This window comes from Brachyistius frenatus, unplaced genomic scaffold (assembly GCF_029030835.1).
Source record: "Brachyistius frenatus isolate BFR_SWC_R1_liver_20210118 unplaced genomic scaffold, ASM2903083v1 Contig_4, whole genome shotgun sequence".
Taxonomy (NCBI): Eukaryota; Metazoa; Chordata; class Actinopteri; family Embiotocidae; genus Brachyistius; species Brachyistius frenatus.
In genome coordinates, this window is record NW_027210603.1 from 7153555 (window position 1) to 7175491 (window position 21937).

Genomic DNA, 21937 nt, shown 5'->3' on the forward strand with positions numbered 1-21937 from the left:
AAGCCTGACTCAGAGACATTATGAGACTCTTTGTATCTTTCCTGGTGATGCTCTTGCTGGCTTTCACTGCAGCCAACTCCAGCTTGTCCTTGTTGTGTGGTCTCGTTGCTTTTAGTCTGGTCTTCAGGAAATGGAGTCCAGTGAGATTCAGTGACGGACTCGGCCGGTCAAGTGTTCGGGTGTCATCAAAGAGGTTTTGATGTATTTGTCTCAGTCTTAACATACAGTCTTTGCAGTCACTTGGTTGCTTCTCTCATCATTGAAACTGTATTATTATTCTCTTCTTCACTTTTATGGACTCGTCTTCACTCATTCACTCATGACAGACAGGACCTCAAGAAAAATTGCAGCTCTCAAGTCTCAACTTGGCCTCGTGTGAACTAACATTGAAATGACACACACCTCCCCAAGAAACATTCAGTTGGCAAGTGTCCAATAAAAGCTGAATCCTTGCAATCTTGCACTAGGTATTAAAAGGACATTATCTCAACTGTCCAATTACTTGGTGTACTGTATCTGCTGATCATATTTCCAGAACTGTTGAACGTGCTCTAAAGCCTTCTGAAGCTGCTACAGTCTTGATTTAATATAACATCAACCCACTTCATATCCTCAATGACATACCTGCTCTCACTTTGTCCCCTTTGCTGCCATGTTATGTTGATAGATACAAGCTTACAGATTAAGGTTGCAAAGTCAGCCCTTTGATCTCACTAAACTTGTTGATCCTAGTGAGGATTTTGAGACAGCTGCCTGCGTGTCTTTGAAAATGAAGCAGAATGTATGAGACAATTGAAAGACATTAAAATTAACATTGTTTTGGACATTTTATAGTGGTGTTAGGCTTACTGTTAAGCACACAGTACAGTGGACCAACGTTTGATTTTGTGGCTTTTGCAGGCTCCTCTCACATCAGTGTTTGCATCCTCTGTGCTGCAGTTTGCCGCTACACGTCAAAGACATGTATGTATTGTGAACTTGACATGTGATGGATTTTGAATAGCCTCTTGGTATCAATTAGGCAGTTTGCAATAGTTTGTGTTCTAGTGTAAAGCTATGTTTGTGAAAGCAGCAAGAGCAATGGCCCAAAGCAAATTCATAAGGATGAAAAACACAAGTTGATAGCAGTAAACAAGTCTGTAGCCTCAGTACTGTAATGCATATAATTTCCATGGCAACAGCTATAGAAGAGCATACCGGTAATTGAGAACCTCAGCTTTGCACATGGTTTCCAGTAAAGATGTGATGGTCTGTCTGTCTTTGTTACTGTTAAGGTGGACTAGTGACCTCCAAAATGTGTGTTCTTACTTCTTTTCACTCTACAATGGTACTTCTGACTGGATGCTGTGGGTTTTATGTAGAGTCAGTATCAGTTTAGATTTGGAAAATCGGTTTCCTTTGCAGTTTGTTAGATTAAAATCTGTCCTTCTCCTTTTGTCAGGGTCACAAGAGCTCTGTTTTTGTCAGGAGGTTTTCTTCAAACTGCCCAACTGTTATATGCTTTGTCGTGGTGAGGGGCTGAGTTCCAACTTCCCGTCACCTGCACATCTCAGTGACTCTGTTTGGGACTGCCACGTGCTTCAGCAGCACTGTGAAAAAGCCCCTGCTAACTGCCCCATGTTGCTCGTGCCCCTTTTCCTTCAAGGTCATGCAATCATTTCCCCTCACCTTTTTTTACCATCCGTTGGTATCTATACAATTTCCTCTGCGCAGTTATTAGTCATTTTCCCAGTTGGGCTGCAGTATTCCATCACATGCCTGTTAACTCCCTCTGAATACATTAAGAAATCTAACAGGTTAACAGGGTTTGATTTACACACACTCGTGTTTAAAGTTGTGCCTGCTGGCCTGAGACTCTGGATGTCGGCGAGATGAAACAAGTGCCTGAACCTTTATAGCTTCCAATAGCATGTGCCTTTCAACCAAGTGACTGCAAATACATACAAGTCTTCTTTCTTTAAATGTGGATGTAAATTATATTGATGCTGTTTGATCTGCTCTGAGTTATTTGTGGTATCCACAGACCTCACGTCATATTAACCGTATATTTGAATACCATCATCCTGCTGTCTAGGAAGTTATCCTGTTTTTATAGAATTGCTAACTGTCTATAATCTTCAACTTTCTAATGTGACCATAGCAGGCAGTGCACGTGTTGACATGGACATTGTTAGATGTGTGCACTGCAAGGCAAGCACATGGTCATAAAATAGTGGTTTGATCAAGGGTCTTGGCTCAGCGGTTGCTTTAAGCCTTGGTTAACCAGGATCATTATATAGCCACAATTAAATCAGGACTTGAAGCACGAGCAGCCATCTGACATCAAAAAAAGAAACATATGTTAGTGACAACACTTGAGTTGTGGTTTCAAAAATTCATAACAAAGGTGTCCCTGCTGAGACCAGCCAGGCTGTAGCTGTCAGAGTACTCCGTCTATTCAGGTGCCGTTGATAAAAGATATCAGGAACATGTGTTGTGTGAAGGCTGGGTGTCCAGGAGGTGCGGGGGTCACCCTACTTCTTATTCCACTGTAACAAAAAAACTTTAGATGGGTTTGTGTGTATGTACTCGTTTAAGTGTAACTCTGGCTATTTTCTTCTTGTTTGTCCTGGCCCAGTTTCGGGGATTAGAGGATTAGTGCTGACTCTGCTCCCAACACAACCAGCCAGTGCCCAACTGTAATATAAAGTACACACACAAGCTGACTCGTACGCAAAAAAACACTTCATGTTATGTTAGAGGCTGCAAATGCGTATCCATACGCTCATTAGCATTTTAAATAATACACTATGCACTGACATTAGCTGTGTTTTCCCACCAGCAATTTACAAATATACTCCTTGAATGGAGACACTAGTGAGTGACTGGCTTAATCAGATGTTGTTTTGCCTGTTACGACAGTCTGTGTCACGAAGGGCTGGGAGGGTGCAAGACGAGGATTATAGTTTCCACTGTGGTCAGAACACAAGATTTCAGCAACCACAGACGTCATCCCCACTGATACCATCTTTTCCTCACAACATCACATACTGATGTTTTGTAAGAATCCAGGAAACAGAAAAGAGTAGAAGATGACATAAAGACAAGAAATTGATACGATGGCAGGCTTTATTGTGAACACCAAAACTTTCACGTCACTAAACAAACAAGCCTTCAAAACTTTGATTTGCTCAGTTTGTTATCCGAGTGTTGCCATACCAGCATAGTTTGGGGTATAATTAGAGGAAGTAGATACAGTGAAACAGTATAGCTGTATATAACAGTGCATTTTGACATTAAAAGGCTGCATTATAGTATCTAGTGTGTGAACAGAAAATGTGATGTTAAATTGCAGTTTTTAGTATTGACAGGATTTAGGTAATTAAACTAATAAATGGATGAATTAAATGAAGACATCTTTATTCTGCACTGATTTTTCCATCATTATAAATCACATGCTGCCAAAGCTGTTTGCTCTTTTACCACCAGGTTTTTTGTGCAGTTAAATGGTCATTTTGCTTATATTTGACTACTGTTTTGCACTGCGTGTCAGTTTCTGTGTCTCTCTCTCATGTCCTTGCTCTGTTGTTCCCTTCCCTGCAGCTCACTTTATATGAGGAAATAGTGCTGCTTGTTCCGCCAGGTTGTTAAAAACCCTTCTGTCACACAGACAGAGAAACAGCTGAGTTCAGCTTCGCCCTCCCTTCTTGTTTTGATTCTTCTTTCCTGTCTCCCTTCCCCCAGACTCCCCCCTCCCTCCACTGTCTTTGTTTGCTTGCTTCTTTGCCTCCAAGGGTTACCACCCAACAACCTGCTTTGGATGCTCATGATTGGTGGATTGTCTGACACTGGGCGGGCCCAGTGTCAGACTTGCGAGAGCTTTACCAGTCGTGAGCCAGCTCTCAGCTGTCAGACAGCGCTCGGTCTGCAGTGGAGGCACAAGCAGGATCCGTCTCTGCCTTATTGCCGCTGCAGATCCAAACCTTAACATTTAAAGGACTTAAAGGGGCTTTCTGTTTCCACTCCGATACAATAACTGCCAGACAAGGAGTTGAAAGGAGTTAAATATCTACTAAACACGAGCTGCCTATTCTGTTTCTCGTCTATTTCCTTCTTCCTGTCCTTTGTTTTCGACCAGCAGAATCCTTCACAGCGCAGACAAAGCAGGTCCTCGTCGCAGCAGCTTCTGAAGACATCGTGGGACTATCTTCCAACAACCTGTGATTTTAATGCAACGCTTCAGGACTAGTCCTCTGTGGATCTGCAGTGTTCGAGCGAGTGTGTGCGTGACCCTGACAGATAGGGCCCTCCCCACATTGTGTGTGCGTGTGTGAGGAGGCTAATGCCCGCGGTAGTGTGGCCAGTACCAGAGGAGGATGAGTCCGGCTGTGGAGGCTCAGGCCCAGGAGGCCATGGATGCAGAGCAAAAGCAAAAGCAGCAGCAGAACCAGCTGCAAAACCAGCTTCAGCACCAGCAGTGCTACATGGAGAAAGGGGTAATGCTTGAGCCCTTCGTGCACCAGGTGGGGGGACATTCCTGTGTCCTGCGCTTTGGGGAGCAGACCATCTGCAAGCCCCTCATTCCCCGCGAACATCAGTTCTACAAGAGTCTGCCTGCTGCAATGAGGAAGTTTACCCCCCAGTACAGAGGTAAGGACAACTAGTCGTTTCTCACCTTCGTGTTGCCTGTTGTGTTTTGTTGTGTTTATATGCATCTCTCTTCATGTGTCTGCTCTAAGTGCATGTGTGGAAGTCAGATGAGAGTGGATGTTTTGCAGAACTTGTGTTTTTGCAGGTTGTGTGCATCTTGAGATTTTTAGGAAACAGGGCTCCCTGCGTCTGCTCGAGCGTTGTTTTTAGGGTGCCCGTCAGCAGTGTACCAAATTGTGCCACAGGAGGGTGCTGTAGCAGCCGAGACTGTGAGTGGGACTCCAAATAGGCCACCTGGTTGTTGTGTCCTGTTTGTAGAAGGCTAAACCAGGTAAGTCTGTTAAGCAGTTGTGAGGCACTATATTTATTCCTGGCAAACAGCCAGCTTGCTGAAAAGGACACAAAGGGAGAGTCCAGAAATCCAAGGAGCTGCAGGTGGAGGTCACCTGAAAAGGTCAACACAGGTAGTATACCAGAAAACTTCCAGATGAGTGTGGATCAGTCCACCGACTTGATGAAGTCATCACTGCACCTTTTTTAAGATCTTCAAAAATGAAGCACAGCGAGTGACGTAAGCAGACAGAAACTGGTTTAATACTTTCACATACTTCCACAAGCTCCTCTGCTTTTTGCTCATCGTTCATTTTGAAGGTGTGACGGGTTAAATCCGACAGTAAGGCCGTCATTTTGACAGCGATTAAGAATATCTGGGGTCCACAGAAGCCCCAGCAGAGAAGAGCAGCCGCTTTACATGTTAACCTCCAAAATACTGAACTACAACAGAAACTCATGTGATTATACAATGATGAGGTTAAAATCATGCCTTTCCCTTGCTGTACCATGAATAATATTTGTGGCAACATTCTTTTCCAAGTTACCTCTTAATGTTTATTTTCACATATATTCTCAATCCTCCTCTCCTTCACTTTGTCTCGGCTTCTCCCACAGCTGTACGTCAGACACGAGGAGGAGGAAAGGGTGGGGCTGTTTATCATAGCAACAAGTTGAGAAATTGTGAAAATATAACTGTGCTGTTGAAGTTACTCGATTGTAAATCTGGAAGCTTTGGGAATCCTCTGTAGCTGGTAGCTTGTTAGCATCATACAATAACTTATTCTTTTTCGTGTGTATGTGTGCAGTGCTTTGTGGTTTCTGCATGATGTACAGCGTGTGTATTGCTGATTATTTTGTGAGGTAAAATTGTTGGTAATGAATAAACAGAATTCTAACTTCAATTTTTATGGCCTTTTGTCTTTTGTGTTTGGGCTGTTATTTGAGCATATTGATGTGTTTTAAGAGCTCAGTGTCTCTTCAGTGACACTCACTAGAGATTTTTTTTTATTTGATTTTTTTTTTTATCAGCTTTTTAAAAAGAAAAATTTGTAAGACACATTCTCTTCACCGCTCCAGGAAACCGATGTCTGAAAGGTGTTTTTTCTGTCTCTGTTCTTGTCTCAGGTGTGGTGTCGGTAAGCTTCGAGGAGGATGAAGACGGCAACCTTTGCCTCATTGCCTACCCCCTCCACAGTGACCCAGCAGCAGATCTAGAGTACAAGGACAACTCGGCAGACTGTGAGCCCAAGAGTAAGATGCTGAAGTGGGGGAAAATGATGACGTCCTCGCTGCTTGTGGATAGTGAAAATCACAGCAAAGATGGCCGTAGCCGCCACTCGCGCAAAGACAAGGACAAGAGGTGAGATAAAAGGAAATGTGCTAACGCAGAGGACGGATCAGTCAGGGACGGGTTTTCTCATGATAAACTAGAATATGTGCTCAATGCATCAACGAGTGCGGACAAAGTGAGGCACTTTCACATTGATATCACATCTAATGTAAATGAAATGAAAGATGATGCATTTTTGAAAAGAGTTACACAATCATGGCATTTTAACCAATCTTTACTTTTCCATGACGGTAAAGCTCATGACGAACATGTTGACTTACTCATACAACCTAAGGCAAAACTGTCTCTAAATACAGTAAGAGGCTGATCCTCAGCCTTGGCAGCTGGAGGGAGGGTCACAGACTCATGGTTACATAACTGCTGTAGATGCATGTGTCCATGTCTTTATACAAACACAAAACTCAGTCAGCCCTGGCTTCAGCAGTGGAGAAGGATGATGCTAGTTGGTGTCTGAGTGTATGGACGGTGGTGGGTGAAAGACCCGATTCCGTTTGATGCCTCTTTATACCAAATTTTTTGTTTCGCTCTACAGCCCATGTGGCACACTTAAACCATGTGCACAGGCAGCATCAGAGCTTTGTACGTAAATCTAACGAAGATCTCTCTGTCTATCATTCAGTGTCCACAAGATACAGGAGGACATGGAGTTGGAGTGGCTGCAGCAGGCCGAGGTGATCTACTACCGAGTGGAGCACAGTCACAGTAAGGCCGTCCCGCAGCTCAAACATAATCCCTGGAGCCTGAAGTGTCACCAGCAGCACCTGCAGAGGATGAAGGACAATGCTAAGCACCGCAACCAGTACAGTATCCTTTCACTGACTGAGAGCTACGCAGATTTTAAATTTGCATCTTAACAATTAACATCACAGTTGTTGTTTGAAGAGTAATGAAATACATGACAGGTTCCAAGTCAGAGGACGCGGCGTGAGTCTCGGCCAACTGAGTCACCAGAACAAGTCAACACCTGCATATTTACATACAGTTGCGTGCATGGTTATCAGTGGCTGCAGGTTGTGCCTGAGATCTGTTACCTAATCCAGTGTCTGGCTATCTTTTTCTCTGTTCTGATGAGTTGTGTTTCAAAAGCACTCTCATCAGTCACTTGATATCATTGTGACTTGATATTACATATTGCAGTGAAAACCTACCGTCTATATTGTTTTTTTTTTATCTTGTCTTGTCAAGCTGGTTCAAGTTGTAAGCTGATCAGTGTAGAAGAAGGCCATTGTTTTTCGACTTTATCCTCCTTGACTCAGTTTCCCAGAATTCATCCTGCTAGAGAACCTGACCTGGCAGCACACTGTGCCGTGCGTGCTGGACCTGAAGATGGGCACACGGCAGCATGGGGACGACGCTTCGGAGGAGAAGAAGGCCATGCAGATCCGCAAGTGCCAGCAGAGCACATCCGCCTCAATAGGAGTCCGCCTCTGTGGCATGCAGGTGATCTTTGAGTCTAAGACTGTGTTCATGACTGTCTAAGAGGAATAGTTTAACATTTTACGAAATACGCTCGCTGTCCACTCTCATATCCATCTTTTAAATATAAGTCCACAGCCTGCAGACACTTAGCTTAGCACAAAGAAACAGGGAAACAGTCAGCCTGCCTCTGTCCTGTAATTTACCTTCTCGCACCTCTACTGCTCACTAATTAACACATTATATCTTGTTTGCTTAAATTGTACAAAACCCCAGATGTATAATAAAAATAAAAAAATAAAAAGATTTGGTATTTTATGGTTATGAGTTATACAAGCTGTCAGGCAGCCAGCTGAGACTCCAAAAAGTTATTGCTCACAGTCAGTAAATAATTATATTGTTATATTGCTTCAAACTTTAGAATTTAATAATACTTGATAATCTGATTTGTTTGTGTTTTAATATATCCTGTAACAAAGGTCTGAAATTGGCACCAGTCAAACACCAAAAGGCAGAGAAATTTGACTTTGGCAGGTATATTGTTGTAACTGACCGACCGCGCATTCCAATAATAATTTGAGAACAGTAGAAGACTATGATGTCTTCACATCCAATTAAACTTATCCCTTTCACTGCCATGATCATTTGAGTAGAAGCTATAAAAATTATGAATGAACAAAAGAACTGTAAAGTGACTGTGAAACTCTTTCTCTGGACAGTGTAATGCAGGTGAAACAAAGCTAGATCAGTTTCATGCTCTGGGAAATCTTCTCCAGGTTTTCCAATGTCTCCATGTTTCTCCATCACTGCAGGTGTACCAGTCCGACACAGACCAGCTGATGTTTATGAACAAGTACCACGGCCGCAAACTGACTCTGTCGGGCTTCAAGGAGGCTCTGTTCCAGTTCTTCCACAGCGGGCGACATCTGAGACGGGAAATGTTGTCCCCAGTGCTGAGCAGACTCAGAGACATGCAAGCTGCCCTGGAGGCCTGCGAATCCTATCGCTTTTACTCCAGTTCCCTGCTCATCATTTATGATGGAGCGCCACACAGAAAACACACGCGCCGACGCACCGAGGACGGACTGTCTGAGGAGGACGAGGATGAGGACGAGGAGGTGGAAGCTGAACCAGAAATGGAGGAGGAAGAAGAGGAGGAGGAAGAAGAGGAGGAGGAGGAGGAGGTGGGTGAAGTTGCAGGTGCACTTGGTTTTCCACATAGCCCATCCACATCCAGCGATGGCACCAGCAGTTGCTCCAGCAGTAGCACAAGTGGCGGCAGCTCGGCTATCGGCCAGGCTCGCCTGTCCTGCTCAGTCCCCCGCGGCCCCGTGGTGGATGTGAGAATGATTGACTTTGCCCACACCACCTGCAGACATTACCGGGAGGACAGTGTGGTTCACGAGGGCCAGGACAGCGGCTACATCTTTGGTCTCCAGAACCTGATCACCATCATCTCCGAGCTGGAGAACCACAGCACAGACTGACATGAGTCGACATGCGAGCATTCAAACACAGAGGCACAATAACACGCTCTCTGACCCTTGGAGGAACAATGAGCAGCGGGCCACGCAAGTGGAGAGAGATTTCATCTCTCGACTTCAAAACTGGACCTTGTTGTAGCTGGTCTTTTCATCGGACCCCCTTCCTGTTTCTGCATTTGGTGCTTTTGGATGTTGCGGTCGTGTATGTCCATCTCCGGGATAAAAAAACAGACCTGCGAATAACATAGAGGAGCCATCTGTTTGAAAGATGGAGTGATTAAGCCATTGTCATCACACTGTTTTAACCCACTTAACCTTTGAGAAAAAGGATAGGCAGCAAATAGATGCAGTTTTAAGCTTGAGACAGTAGAAATGTTTCCTTGTGTCTGACTTCCAAAGAAAGTGTCGTCGTTTTGCGCACACAAACATGCACTTAAAGACATTTTACGCCGTGAGTGTGTGTTGAGACTGAGACAGGGCTATCAAAGCGAGCAGGAGATGTGTGAGGACGGAGTCGATGGGAAGAGAGATTTATTCTGCCATCCTTCTCCCCTGTTCATTTTCACTGTAAGAGAATATATTCATATAGGTGTCTGAGACAGATTATATAGAGCCATTTATTTATTTGACATTTCATAAAATAAACTAAAAGTTCAAAAAAAGAATGTGAATGGAGAGTAGTACATTCCATGTTATTAATGTTATAATAATGATATGAATTAATATTGTTATTTGACATGTTTGGATACCTCTATCTTGTATATCTGTGCTGTCCACAGTTTGTTGGAGGAGAAATTAAAAACTTTGGTTTGTGGTAACTTCAGCGTCTTCTTTCATATTTCAAGTTGCGTGTAGAGAAGGTTCAGAAGCTTTTTAGTCACTGGGTTTCAGAAAGTAGCCGCCTAATTCCTGCTCACATGAAATTTAAAGGTCGCAGTGGTCAAATTTTATGTAAATATTCACAAATCTGAGGTCGTTGAGGCGGGCATTAGCCTCCTGTGTGTGCACGTGTACAACGCAAATGACCTCTTTATTGAACGCTGGTCGGCACAAGCTCATGATGAAAGATGAATTAATATCTCCACTGGTACCCTGGAAAGTATGATAGGACTGCAACTCAATATGGGCAGGCACCCCCACCACCTGCTGTGAAGAAAAATAACCGGCGCACATGTCAAACCTGAGACCCACTGTAGATACACGGAGTCAATGCAGTGGAGTACAGCCAAGACCCAGGATTGCCCAAACGTATCTATAGCCTTGTTTCCCTCAGTCTAGAATAACTTTTGCTGCAGAGAGAGACAACGGCTTATTGTAGAAGGAGAAGGATGACGGCACCTCACGCTGCCTCAGCCAGTCCTGGTCATCTCTAGCCAGTCTGAGGCAGACAGAAAAGAGGCGAGTGATTTGCTCTGAGTCACAGGCTTTGCGTGACGTGCGGAGCACCACTGGTCTGTGTGGAGGAGAGCTGTAAAGCAGACCGGCTTGTGTCAACACAGTGCATGGGCCATTACCGCTCCACTGTCTCTCTTTCTGGAATGTACTGTGCAGCTTTCACAGACATCCATCTGGCACACAAATGTCACATCAATCAAAAATATAAAGCACAAATTTGTACACAAGGTCACATTTAAGGAAACATTTTAATGGTTGACGTTTTGATTTTAGTGCTCACCGTGGTCACACACAATTACTCTGGTCTTTTGTAAAATTAGGAGCAAACTGTAAGAACCCCTTTTCAAGGCCTCATTTGTATTCTGGTTTGTATTTTATGTCGCATGCTGGTTAGAGTACAATGTATTATGGAGGCTGTGTGCTTGTTCCAGTTTATGCTGAAAATAGTGACCTCCTGCGTGTCACCATCTGTCACATGCTGGGTTTTGGATGCGAATAGGTTTTCACGAGGTCTGACATATACAGATTCATACTCCCTCCAACCAGTTACTAAGTAAACTGAAAGATAATCTTAGAAGACATTTTTTAACTGTATACATTAATTCATAAAAAAAATTGGTAATTATTTGGCTTAAGTATTAATCAAAAGATTTCCTTTGAATTTTCTTATGATACTTGTATGGATACTGTACTGTAATTCAATAGCAGTGTTGCCACAGAAGCCATAGAATGATACATGCGTGCTCATTTTATGATGTGAGCCATTCCCAGTCTGGGACCATGCTGATTCTGTAATCTTAGAACAGCACAATCAATATAAGGTCAAAGCTTTAATTGACTGAGCAGAAAGATATTTTAATCTTTTAAAGTCCAGGTCAGGTCTGGGGCTGGGGCCGGGGCTGGGGCCGGGGCTGGGGCTGGGGCTGGGGCCGGGACTGGGGCTGGGGCTGGTTTATGAGTACATACTGTACTTACAAGAGACTTTGAGGGCCCAGTATTTGTCATGTATAATGGACTGTCAGAAATCAGCCGCAGAGCCACGGTCAGTTGTGAAGCATGTGTGTGATGTTTCTGTGTGTGTTATTGCAGGGAGATGGAGAGATTGATAGATGAGAGGATGATGAAGATAAGCTCTTCCATCACCACTCTACTGGAAAGGGGTGGGGGTGGTGGTAACCAATGTTGCGTAACAGCCTCAGGGTCAGTGGGCAGCTTTCAACCATCCAAATGATCCCATTCTGTCATTGTATTGTGTGCTGTGTCTTTGCGTATGTATATGTATATTACACTGCACGCATATTATAGATTCACTGTTACTCTATACCACAAATATGGCATACCAACGTATCATGTGTGCATGTACGTCTTTGTAGTCCATTGCTTTGTGAAGGTTGCCACTGTAAGTGGAGCACTTGTATAACAGTGGTTAAAATCACTATGGTAACAGCAGCCTTTGCCGGGAATGAAATAGTGTCCTCGCTTTTTGGGCCACTGGAATCACACTCCCATTCATCGAAACATTAATACACATTCTGTCAGTTCTGGCTTCATTCATCAAATGTGCTCTGAGTTAATCACTGCATATTGTGCATGCTCGCACAAGGACATAGTGATGCTTTCATAATTGGTACATGTGAAACACTTATCCTATTACACTGCTTTGTAAGTCATCTCACACCAACTGAAGTTTGAGCTGTTTGTACACTATGATTAGCTCATGTCCTTGTCTCTCAGCAGCTCACTCTTTTAATTATCAGTAACTATAAAGCACTTATTTCTCTGCAGGTCTTCAGTCTTGCTCTTCTGCATATGGAGGAGCGCCCAGACTGCCCCAACTCCTCTTTCTTCTCTGCTCTTTGATGTTTGTATGGATTGTCCTTTACTCTCCCTTAAAAAGAGATATGACACAGCACACAAACATTAGCAAAACACAGAGCTTTCTATTTTTATACTTGTCTGTTTGCAGTTTTGTATTTGTGTCTATGCAGGTGTTTTCATTCCATGTGTAAGCTCTCAGACTTATTTTTAATTCTCTACATGTTTGCATGAAATCCTGATACATTCTACATAATTTAAGCCTAATTCCTCTGATAAACCTCTCAATAATTTGCCCGCACTTTCTTTAATGCACATGCAGATGGACACAGAAACAACAACAACTAATAATAAAAGAAATGGTTCTTTTTTCTTTTCTTTTCTTTTTTGAAGGAGTTATTCAGCTCAGAAGTGAATACAGCCAGCCTATGAGGTCTAACTGGCCGAGGAGTTCTACATGTGATCCGTAGCATCATAAGTCTCACTGCGTCCTCTCACTGCCATCTGAGACTTGCTCCATTGTCCGTCACACAATTTAGCGCACAAGCAGGCTGTGAATACTGAGTGGGGATTGAAACCAGCAAGCGCTGCTGTGGCCAAGGTACACTGCTGCTTTTTAATTTACCCAACAGGTGACCGCACCAGTCAGTCACACCAAATTCTTTGTGTTTCATGTTCTTATGCAAACACAAATAACTTTAAACTGCATGCTTCACTTAATATAAATTTAGCTTTAAATCTTGTTTGTTCAGTTTTAATATGGCTTCATAACACCACCACACAGCTTTTTACAACTGGAATTGGATTTTTTTTTTTTTTTATATATATATATTTATACATGCATATATGTTTATTCATACCCTGTTAAGTTATGAACTACAGAAAATATTGAGACAAAAAGTTCAGAGGAGACCAACTGTGACTGTGAATGTGAATTGTTCGATTCATGCTGGCATAAAGACAGAAAAGTAGAGCTGCATGAATGAGAAACATGACCAAATGTGTTTTGATGGACGTTAAATTGGTGACAAGATCTGTACAGGCAGTTACATAAACGGGTCAATAATGTAACGAGGGAGAGATGAAAACTAGAAAGACAGACTGAATGTAGATGTTTTCTCTCTTTCTCACTCATAAAGATTATTCAGAAAAAGAAAAGAGAAAAGAAAATCTTGTGTGATTAAGATGATGATGGTCGTGGGGGATTAATCTCCTGACCTGCTTAAAAGTCTGTAGCGCTCAGCCACCAACGAGGTGTGTATGTGTGCTGAATAGTGCGCCTTCTCATGCGAACTCGGTGAAGTTGGTTTTCGGGTCAGTTTGAAAGAGATTAAACAGCTGTGATTTACAAAAAGGATTGTGAGATGACAAAACAGATACAACAGGACCTATTGTTGCCGACAAATCCACAGCACTCCCACATGAGGCTGGATTTGTACCGTGTTAAAGAGAAGAAAAAAGTATTCACCCAACTTAGAAAGTTTATATTTTATTGTCTTAAATAATTGAACCAAAGGGTCTTTTTATTCCATTTTTATTTTTGTTTTTATTAAATTGATTGATTTAGACTATTCCATATCAAAATAGTGCTCATAGCTGAGTAAGATAAATTACATTTCTGCTCTCTTACCGGACATAAAGTTCCTTTTCCATACATAACGGCTACTGCAGGATTAAAGAAGGACTATTTAATAAAGGCATTTAGCCCCATTTTGTTCTAGAGATCTATTTTTATGTTCAGCTCTCATTTGTTGCTCTCATTAAACTATCACTCTGAATTTATTCTAATCAGGTCAACTTATATTAACATATTACACAGGCAAAAGTTAACCAGGTAAACCAGGTAAATAGTTTAGATACACAATGTAGACTGAGCATATGCACTCATTCTATCAGCTCTGTGTAGTTCACCAGAGCAGTCCTTTGAGCTAAATTCTAATGCTTATAACAACAAGGCGGAGTTGCTGATGTTTAAGCAGTTTACCATGTTGACCACATTAGCAACTGGCTAACATTTGCTATTTATCTCTAAACACAGGTCCAGCTGAAGCTGATGGGAATGTCATTAGTTCTGTAGCTATTTAGTCATAAATCAAACCAAATGAAAGTCTGGCGGCTAATGAAAAAGTCAGAAAATGACAAATACAGTTAATCCTGAGGGACCATGAGCTAGTTTGCCATAAATTATCGTGCATGTTTGAATATGTCCCAATAATTAAAGTTAGAGTAGACAATAGATGGTTGTAACAGAATAATGTGATTAAATTTAATGAATGACCGCTTCCCTGCTGACCTTGCACATGGAATTTTATATCAGTTTGAAGTAATATGCAGATTTTACGGGGGATTTTATTTTATTTATTTATTTATTTTTAGGAAAGAGCTCATTCTTTTGGACCAATTAGAGTGCTAATTTGAAACCACTATGCTGCTATAACTATTATTTAGTAAACACATTTTCTCAATCCTATTTGGTGCATGTTCAGTTCTTTCTGGTTTTAAAAGTATCAGCAGCAGCTCTTTTCTGTAGGTTACAATCAGTCATTCTTAAAGTGATTTAAAAGTCAGTGGGGAGTTCTTTTTGGTCTTTGTGACCCACAGCAAAAGGTTTGACATTAATTAATGATTTCTGTGATATAATTGAAAAAATAAGGAACATTGCTGTTTACAGTGGACAAATAAGGGTACTTTGTGTCAAAACTTGAGAACTATAAGGAAAAAATTCTGTGATTATAGATGCTGAGTCATACAATGTTACAACCATCCCTGGTCTTCCCTATTTCATCGTATAAATCCACCCTGTTTGACAGGCAGATATTTCAATTAGGCCAAGTTGTCACACTTCACTGGCCCATACTACAAATATTTATCTCATGCTGAGACACGGGATTTAAGAATATATGATAAACTATTTGAATAAAATAAAAAAATTCTAGATTTATTAAATAACCAGAGCAAAAATGATGATGTAACAGGAACCAATAGTTATTTACCATGAGAAGATAAAATTGTTCCATAACCTCATTCCAATTTAAATCATTCAATTCATCAATCACTTTATCCTGCAGTGTGCCTGCAGTTAAACCACGATAACGCCAACAGGACCCTCGTCTTACAGGTTTTAACCACTAAATACAGTCAAATAGACTGTTCATGAGAATGTGAAATATAAACTAAGTGAAATATAAACTAAGTGCATCAAGGCTTGAGTTGATTGTCCAGTCACAGAAAGAGCCAGAGAAACAGACAATAAATGCAAAAGAGGAAAATTGAGCCAAGATGTAATTAGAGTGTTGCATAACGATAGCAGTGACGCGGTCTACCAGGCGTCGGGCCTCGAGCTGGCCCGCGGCTCCTGTTGTACCCACGGCATGCCGGTCCACACTGTCAAACTCATTTGCACTGACCTCTTAATTACTGTAATGAACCGTAACAGGCACAGATTGACACTAGACACGCTCTTTATTCCAGTTCGCCCAAGAAGGTCAAATAAAAGAAGACTTTCTGCCCTCTCAGATTAGTCTTTGGGTGTTACTCTGGCATTGTGTTGCGCTGCCAGGCCTCGATTGGATTAGTTATGGATTACAGCAGTTTGGGCTTTTGGTTGAAAAATAGATAAATACTGTGAACATAATAAAAATACTGTGACTCACTTCAGTCACAAGTGGCTGCCAAACAAAGCCTGTTCACAGCCTGATGAGGTCTCAGTGATAGACAGGCGCCAGACAAGCTGTTATCACAAACCTATTATGAAATGAAAATTCCAATATTACAGCCAAAGCTTATAATTCGTCTCCCCCTCTGTCATTTTGGGATTGGCTTTACTCGCTGATATAGCTGTCCCCTGCTTGTCCTCATGACTCTTTTTACATAAGCCCTTCATATAGCCTACATAAATAGTATTTGCGTGTATGTGTGTTTCATGTGTGTGTGTATGGCGTGAGTATTCCCAGTTGATTAACAGCTATGGACTGATGTAACCGTGGGCAGGATTATCTGGGACTAATAACACACAAACACACATACACACATACACATCTATATATGAACAGAATCTATAAGTGTACATCTGTACATGCCGTTACAGTGGAAGACCACTGATCAGGGTTAAAACAGACAAAGCAAGGTAAAACAAACAAAAAAGCAGCATGTGAATGAGTAAAGCATATGGATTTGTGATTCTCAGGCTGTGTTGCTGACTTCACTTCCGCAGCCTTTTGTATCGTTTTCATACTCCTTCTAGCTACTGTTATGACATTTTATTTCATGCCCATCCATTATCTGCTGAAGTAAACTGCCTACTAGCTGACTAAACCTCACATACACACATGCCTCCACACCTGCAGGAGCACTTCACTGTTTACAGTCAGTTATCTCTGAAAATAAGGAAGAAGCCTGACTCATGTTGAACAGACTCACTTTAGCCAACTTGCCAGCAGCATCATCACAGTATGTGTTCTCATATTGTCCTCCCACACCTGCAGGCACACTGCATGTCTGTGTCGCTCTGCACAACATGACTATGTGGAGGCATGTGTGTGTAGATAAAGATCAGTGTGGTGTGTGTTTTATCAAAATGAGGTCAGAACGCATTTGGTTGGATTTAATGATATAATGTTTGACTGCAGTAGTATGTGGGGGAAGAGTTTTTTTTTTTTTTTTTTTAAATCATCACTCAATGCATTTGCTTCTGCTTCATAATTCTTCTTCTTTTGAAATAGAGTGTGGGATTAAAAAATAGTTTACTGTTGCTTTTCATCGAGAAAAAAAAATCACTGGTACACATGATATTGATTTTCATTTCACTACTGTGTGCCACTAATGGAAAGAGAGCATCATCACTAGATATTGATTTGGTAGTGTTCCTAGCTGACGCAACTAGAGCCTGCTGGATTTAATTAAACAATTGTATACGGTGATATTAGCTTATACCAGATACATCAGTATAGATGTATATGTTGTCTAATTCAAAAATCTTTTTTACAGAATATAACAACAAGAAAAATATGCTTCAGGTAATTTAGAAATTGTTGTATTTTCTGTATTGCTCTATAGTTATTTATAATTATTACAAGTGAAGTACTCTATGTATATAACACCCATTACATATCTTTGTTACAATATTTGATTCCTACATTTTGGTTGCTATACCAGAATATTTTAACTTCCTAATATCGGTATCGGCATTGACCCCAAAAATCCAGTTGTGCTGATTATTTGTCATCCATTTGTAATGTAAAGACATTTGAACATTATTTTTCATTATGCTGATGTGTCAAACCAAACAAGATATCACAGTTTCATTCAGCCTCTAAAAAGTCATTCAAAGTTTCCTTTGGTCTCATTAGACATAATTATCAGCTGCTGGGAATTGGACTGAGGATCCTGATTAGTTTCACTCAGGTCACCTTCACAAGAATAACACAGAAACTACTTAGTGTGAATTTACAGATATGTTTTATCAACATTATACATTACTATATGGTGATATTGTACTATAGTAAAATCCCTGAATAATTTAGCTTGTCGCATTTGTTGTGTTCTGACATAAAAAAAAATGAACAAATATGAATTTTCACATTTGATTGATCTCATCTATAAAACTGTGAACATATATCAAAAGGGATTATATGAAACCATTTAACCTAATGGGATCTTTTTGAGTTAGTGAAAGAGGAAATTTCATTTCATGCAACTTGAGCCACTGCATACTCCTGAGTGCAGACTGTTGGATAGTTTTGTCTTTTAGCACCTGAGGTTGAGGCACAACATGTCCTTGTACTTTATTAGTCTCGATGCAAATTTTAAATGTAAATAGTGGCGTCTCCCTCTTTTGCATGGCTCAGGGTTCCATGTATTACATAACTTATGGTTGCAGACACAATGTCCTCAACAGCAATACACACATACACCTTCACTGCAGGGGGAACCTTATCAAAAGAAACTACATCAACATTTGTGTATTGCAGAGGACTATTTGCATTATCTAGCACTGAGGGGCTGATTGCACATTGTGTTTGAGGCTGTTATCTTTCTTGAATCATGAAAACTTTGCTGATTGTCAATTCTAATTCTGACTCAGTCATTTTCATTAAAATATTATTCACCCAGAAACAAATGTACACAAATTATGTTTAGAATATCAAAGCTGGAGTAAATTCACAGTTTCCACATAACTGACAGCATAAATTATACACTGGATCTAGAATATAACAGACTATTCAAAGTGCTGTTGAAAGCAGAGACTGGGGTGGGCCTGTGTGGTTTTTGCTTGTCCTCACCTCTGTGTTAGCTCACAGCTCTGTGGTCATTATGTAACCACATGAACAAATATCTCTTTATCTGAGAGCAGATGAGCAGGCTCACAACCACGCTCCATTGTGTGGGTGTGTGTGTATTCAAGTGTGGGTGTGGGTGTGTTTCCTAATGAAAAACAAATCAAGTGATGAAAAGATGCATCCACAGAGTTTCAAATGATCAGATGTACAGATGGCTGGAAGCTCTAGTGCCATTGTGCTGTTGTTTCATTATTATGGGTCAGTGGCTAAGTGGTCACTGTGCTCGTCACTGTGCTCGTCACCATTCAACATTGCGATCACTGACCAAGAATGAAAGATGAAATCTCATCTGTTCACACAAACCCTTTTTTTCTGCTTCGAATCAATGAGTGAACATCTGATAGAATTCTACTTAACAGTATGGTAACACACACACACACACACACACACACACACACACACACACACACACACACACACACACACACACACACACACACACACACACACACACACACACACACACACACACACACACACACACACACACACACGTTAAGGTATGGTATCACCACTGAAGCAACACTGAGCTCTGGTGGTGGGAACTGATACCATGAATGTGACCCAAAAATGACTTATGGGTCACTTTTTGCTATAGTATGACTTTCTTTTCATAATTTTGACAACATGCTATAGTATGATTTTTTTTTTTAAGTCATAAGAAAGGGGGGAATTGAACCCCTAACCTTCTTGCTGAGAGGTAGGTATCAGTGCTAACCACTGCACCACCAATCTTCCCAGGAGGTACTCTGCATTGACAAATCTTTGGCTCACTGCAACCTATAACTCCACAAATATTAATTCAAACGCGATCAAAATTGCTGTAGACATTCTCTGGATAGTAGATATACATGTTTTCAAGTGGGTCTGCAGTGATATTAAATATCTTCCTGTAATGTGTAGTGTATGCAAAACTTTTTCAATTTCTCCAAATGTTTCAACTTTACTAAAAGTTGAATCACCATCAACAGGCCGAGGTGGAATCTGAACCATTAATATCAACCTTGGTGAAGTCAAATCTTTTACCTGTTGAGTTAACCAGTCTGTCGGTTGACTCACTGGAAAGCTCTGAGTGAACTCTGTTAAACACTTTTTTCACTGCGACTCGTTCTTCAGCGCTGAAGATAGTCCAGCGTTCTACAAACGCCGCTTTAGAGCTGGAAATGACCTCATGAGGACGCTGGTTCGAGCCACGCTCAAAGTAATCCACACGATTCACAGAGGGTGAGTCCCCCTAAGGGTAAGACACATGGTTGCGGGTTTGCCAGTTTCTGGTTTTGGGTTTGCATTGAAAATGCAGTCATACTAATACCAAACAAAAGGTTAACAACAATACAAAACAAATCACCAATACAAAATACAAAAATTAAAAAAATAAAAAAATAAAGGGTGTGACTAAATCTTCTTGGATTTCTGTCCAAACTACCACAAACTTTATCCCCAAAATCTCATTAATACATTTTAATGCTCTGGTATGACTTTTTTTTTTTCATATTTCGGACATATATGTCCATATGTATGTATATGCTTTTTGTATATAGTATAACCAGGGCAATGCGGCTAAGTTTGATGTTTCGCTGTGACACAGGAAATTGATGTTTAAGGTCAAACGATGCTCCAAACCTCACGAAACATGCGTCAGGTACCAACTTTCATGAGTTTTAGAAGGTGCTAAAGCCGCCAAAAAAAAGGCTTTTTAAAAAAAAAAATAATAATAATAAGGAACGAGATTGAGAAAATAATTAAAACTGCAAGGGGGAGTATGCGGACCCGCTGGATCCCCGACGTGCAGCGTGCGAGGGCGTACATATTACTGCTTGCAGTTTTAATTAAACCAGTGCTGTGTTCCAAATGACGTACTTCCCATAGTGAGTTGCTAGCTTTGTTGAGTGGTTTTCTTGCTTGTGTGCATTAGTGGAAGATGTATTAAGATCTTCTTGTGAAAGTTGAAATCCTGCATTTAACATCTTAGTAAAAGTATGAAAGTATGAATAACAAAATGTGACCAAAGTATCAGCGGTAAAAGAACTTGTCATACACAACGATGGCCGAAGTGATGGATCATTAATAATTATAAAGTGTAAGCAGCACGAGTGGTTGTGGTTGTAAGTGGAGCTGATTTTTACCACTTTATACAAAGCTGGGTCGATAACTTTTACTTTGTGTCAATACATGTCAAATAAATGTCAGCCAATTGAAAGAACAATTTGGTTTTTGAGGTGAATTGAAGTAGGCTATGAGCACGAACCAGCAATTTTCAAGTAAATTGTGTGTTCAAGTACAGCACATAAACTAATTTACAGTCCATATAGTATGTTTACAGTTGTTAATGTTTTTGTTCTTTTCTTTCCCGAATAATTATATAATAACTTTCTTTAAGCCCCTAAGGCTGTTTCCGAGGAAGCAATGTGTTAATCTCATTTAGTCTAACTTTCTCTGTCTGGATGTGATTTATATAACAACCAATCAATGTTAAATTTATCTGGCAGAGCAGTTAGATGTCTTTAGGATACCAAGCAATACAAGCTGAGGAATATGCTTTGTGTGGCATTGTTACTTCGTTTTATTGGTCTTTGCAAATCTTTTCAAATTTGACAAATGTTAACAATTCAATGTTTGCAAAACTTAGCAATACTGACTGTGACTGAAAGGCTCAAAGCCTTAGATTATGTTTAAGTGAATAATTGTTTAAACACCTGCAACTTTAGTTATGAAAATCTATGGCTAATAATGGTTACTTTAAATATTTCAGGACACATATGACTTTCACTTGTCCTCAGCCGTCCCTTGCCTGATTCGTTATTGATCATATACTGTGTATAAGATGGTATCGAGCCACATTAAATCAACACACCGGTGGATGACAGTCACAGCTCTCTCGGAAAGGAGGGGTCAAACATGGAGGAGCGTGTACTGCTCACGATCACGGATGACGCCGGGCTGTTGCGCCCTCTCCTGGATGGGAGGCCTCTGTTTTTTTTTTATCGCTGCTAGATTATTAATTTAAACTTTAAAAAAAAAAAAAGATGATGATGCATTTCCAGAGCTGACAGGTCTTAGTTATCCCCTCGGACTACGTTGTTTTCCCATCGGGTCGCACGCTGCCAGCAGGTTGAGGTGTGAGCGTCTCAGACCAGTGACGTGTGTCGGCGGCTGGTCTGGTGACGTGTCTCTCC

At 41.0% G+C, this 21937-nt stretch overlaps 1 protein-coding gene across 1 annotated transcript; it reads left to right on the plus strand.

Moving 5' to 3' along the window:
- Positions 1 to 3903: 3903 nt before the first annotated feature.
- On the plus strand, positions 3904 to 10031 carry LOC138629455 (inositol hexakisphosphate kinase 2-like). The gene is made up of 5 exons (XM_069713167.1): positions 3904 to 4629; positions 6088 to 6322; positions 6933 to 7117; positions 7578 to 7753; positions 8542 to 10031. Exons 1-5 carry the CDS (start codon positions 4356 to 4358, stop codon positions 9214 to 9216), a joined length of 1545 nt encoding a protein of 514 aa, XP_069569268.1. The 5' UTR covers positions 3904 to 4355; the 3' UTR covers positions 9217 to 10031.
- Positions 10032 to 21937: the final 11906 nt, after the last annotated feature.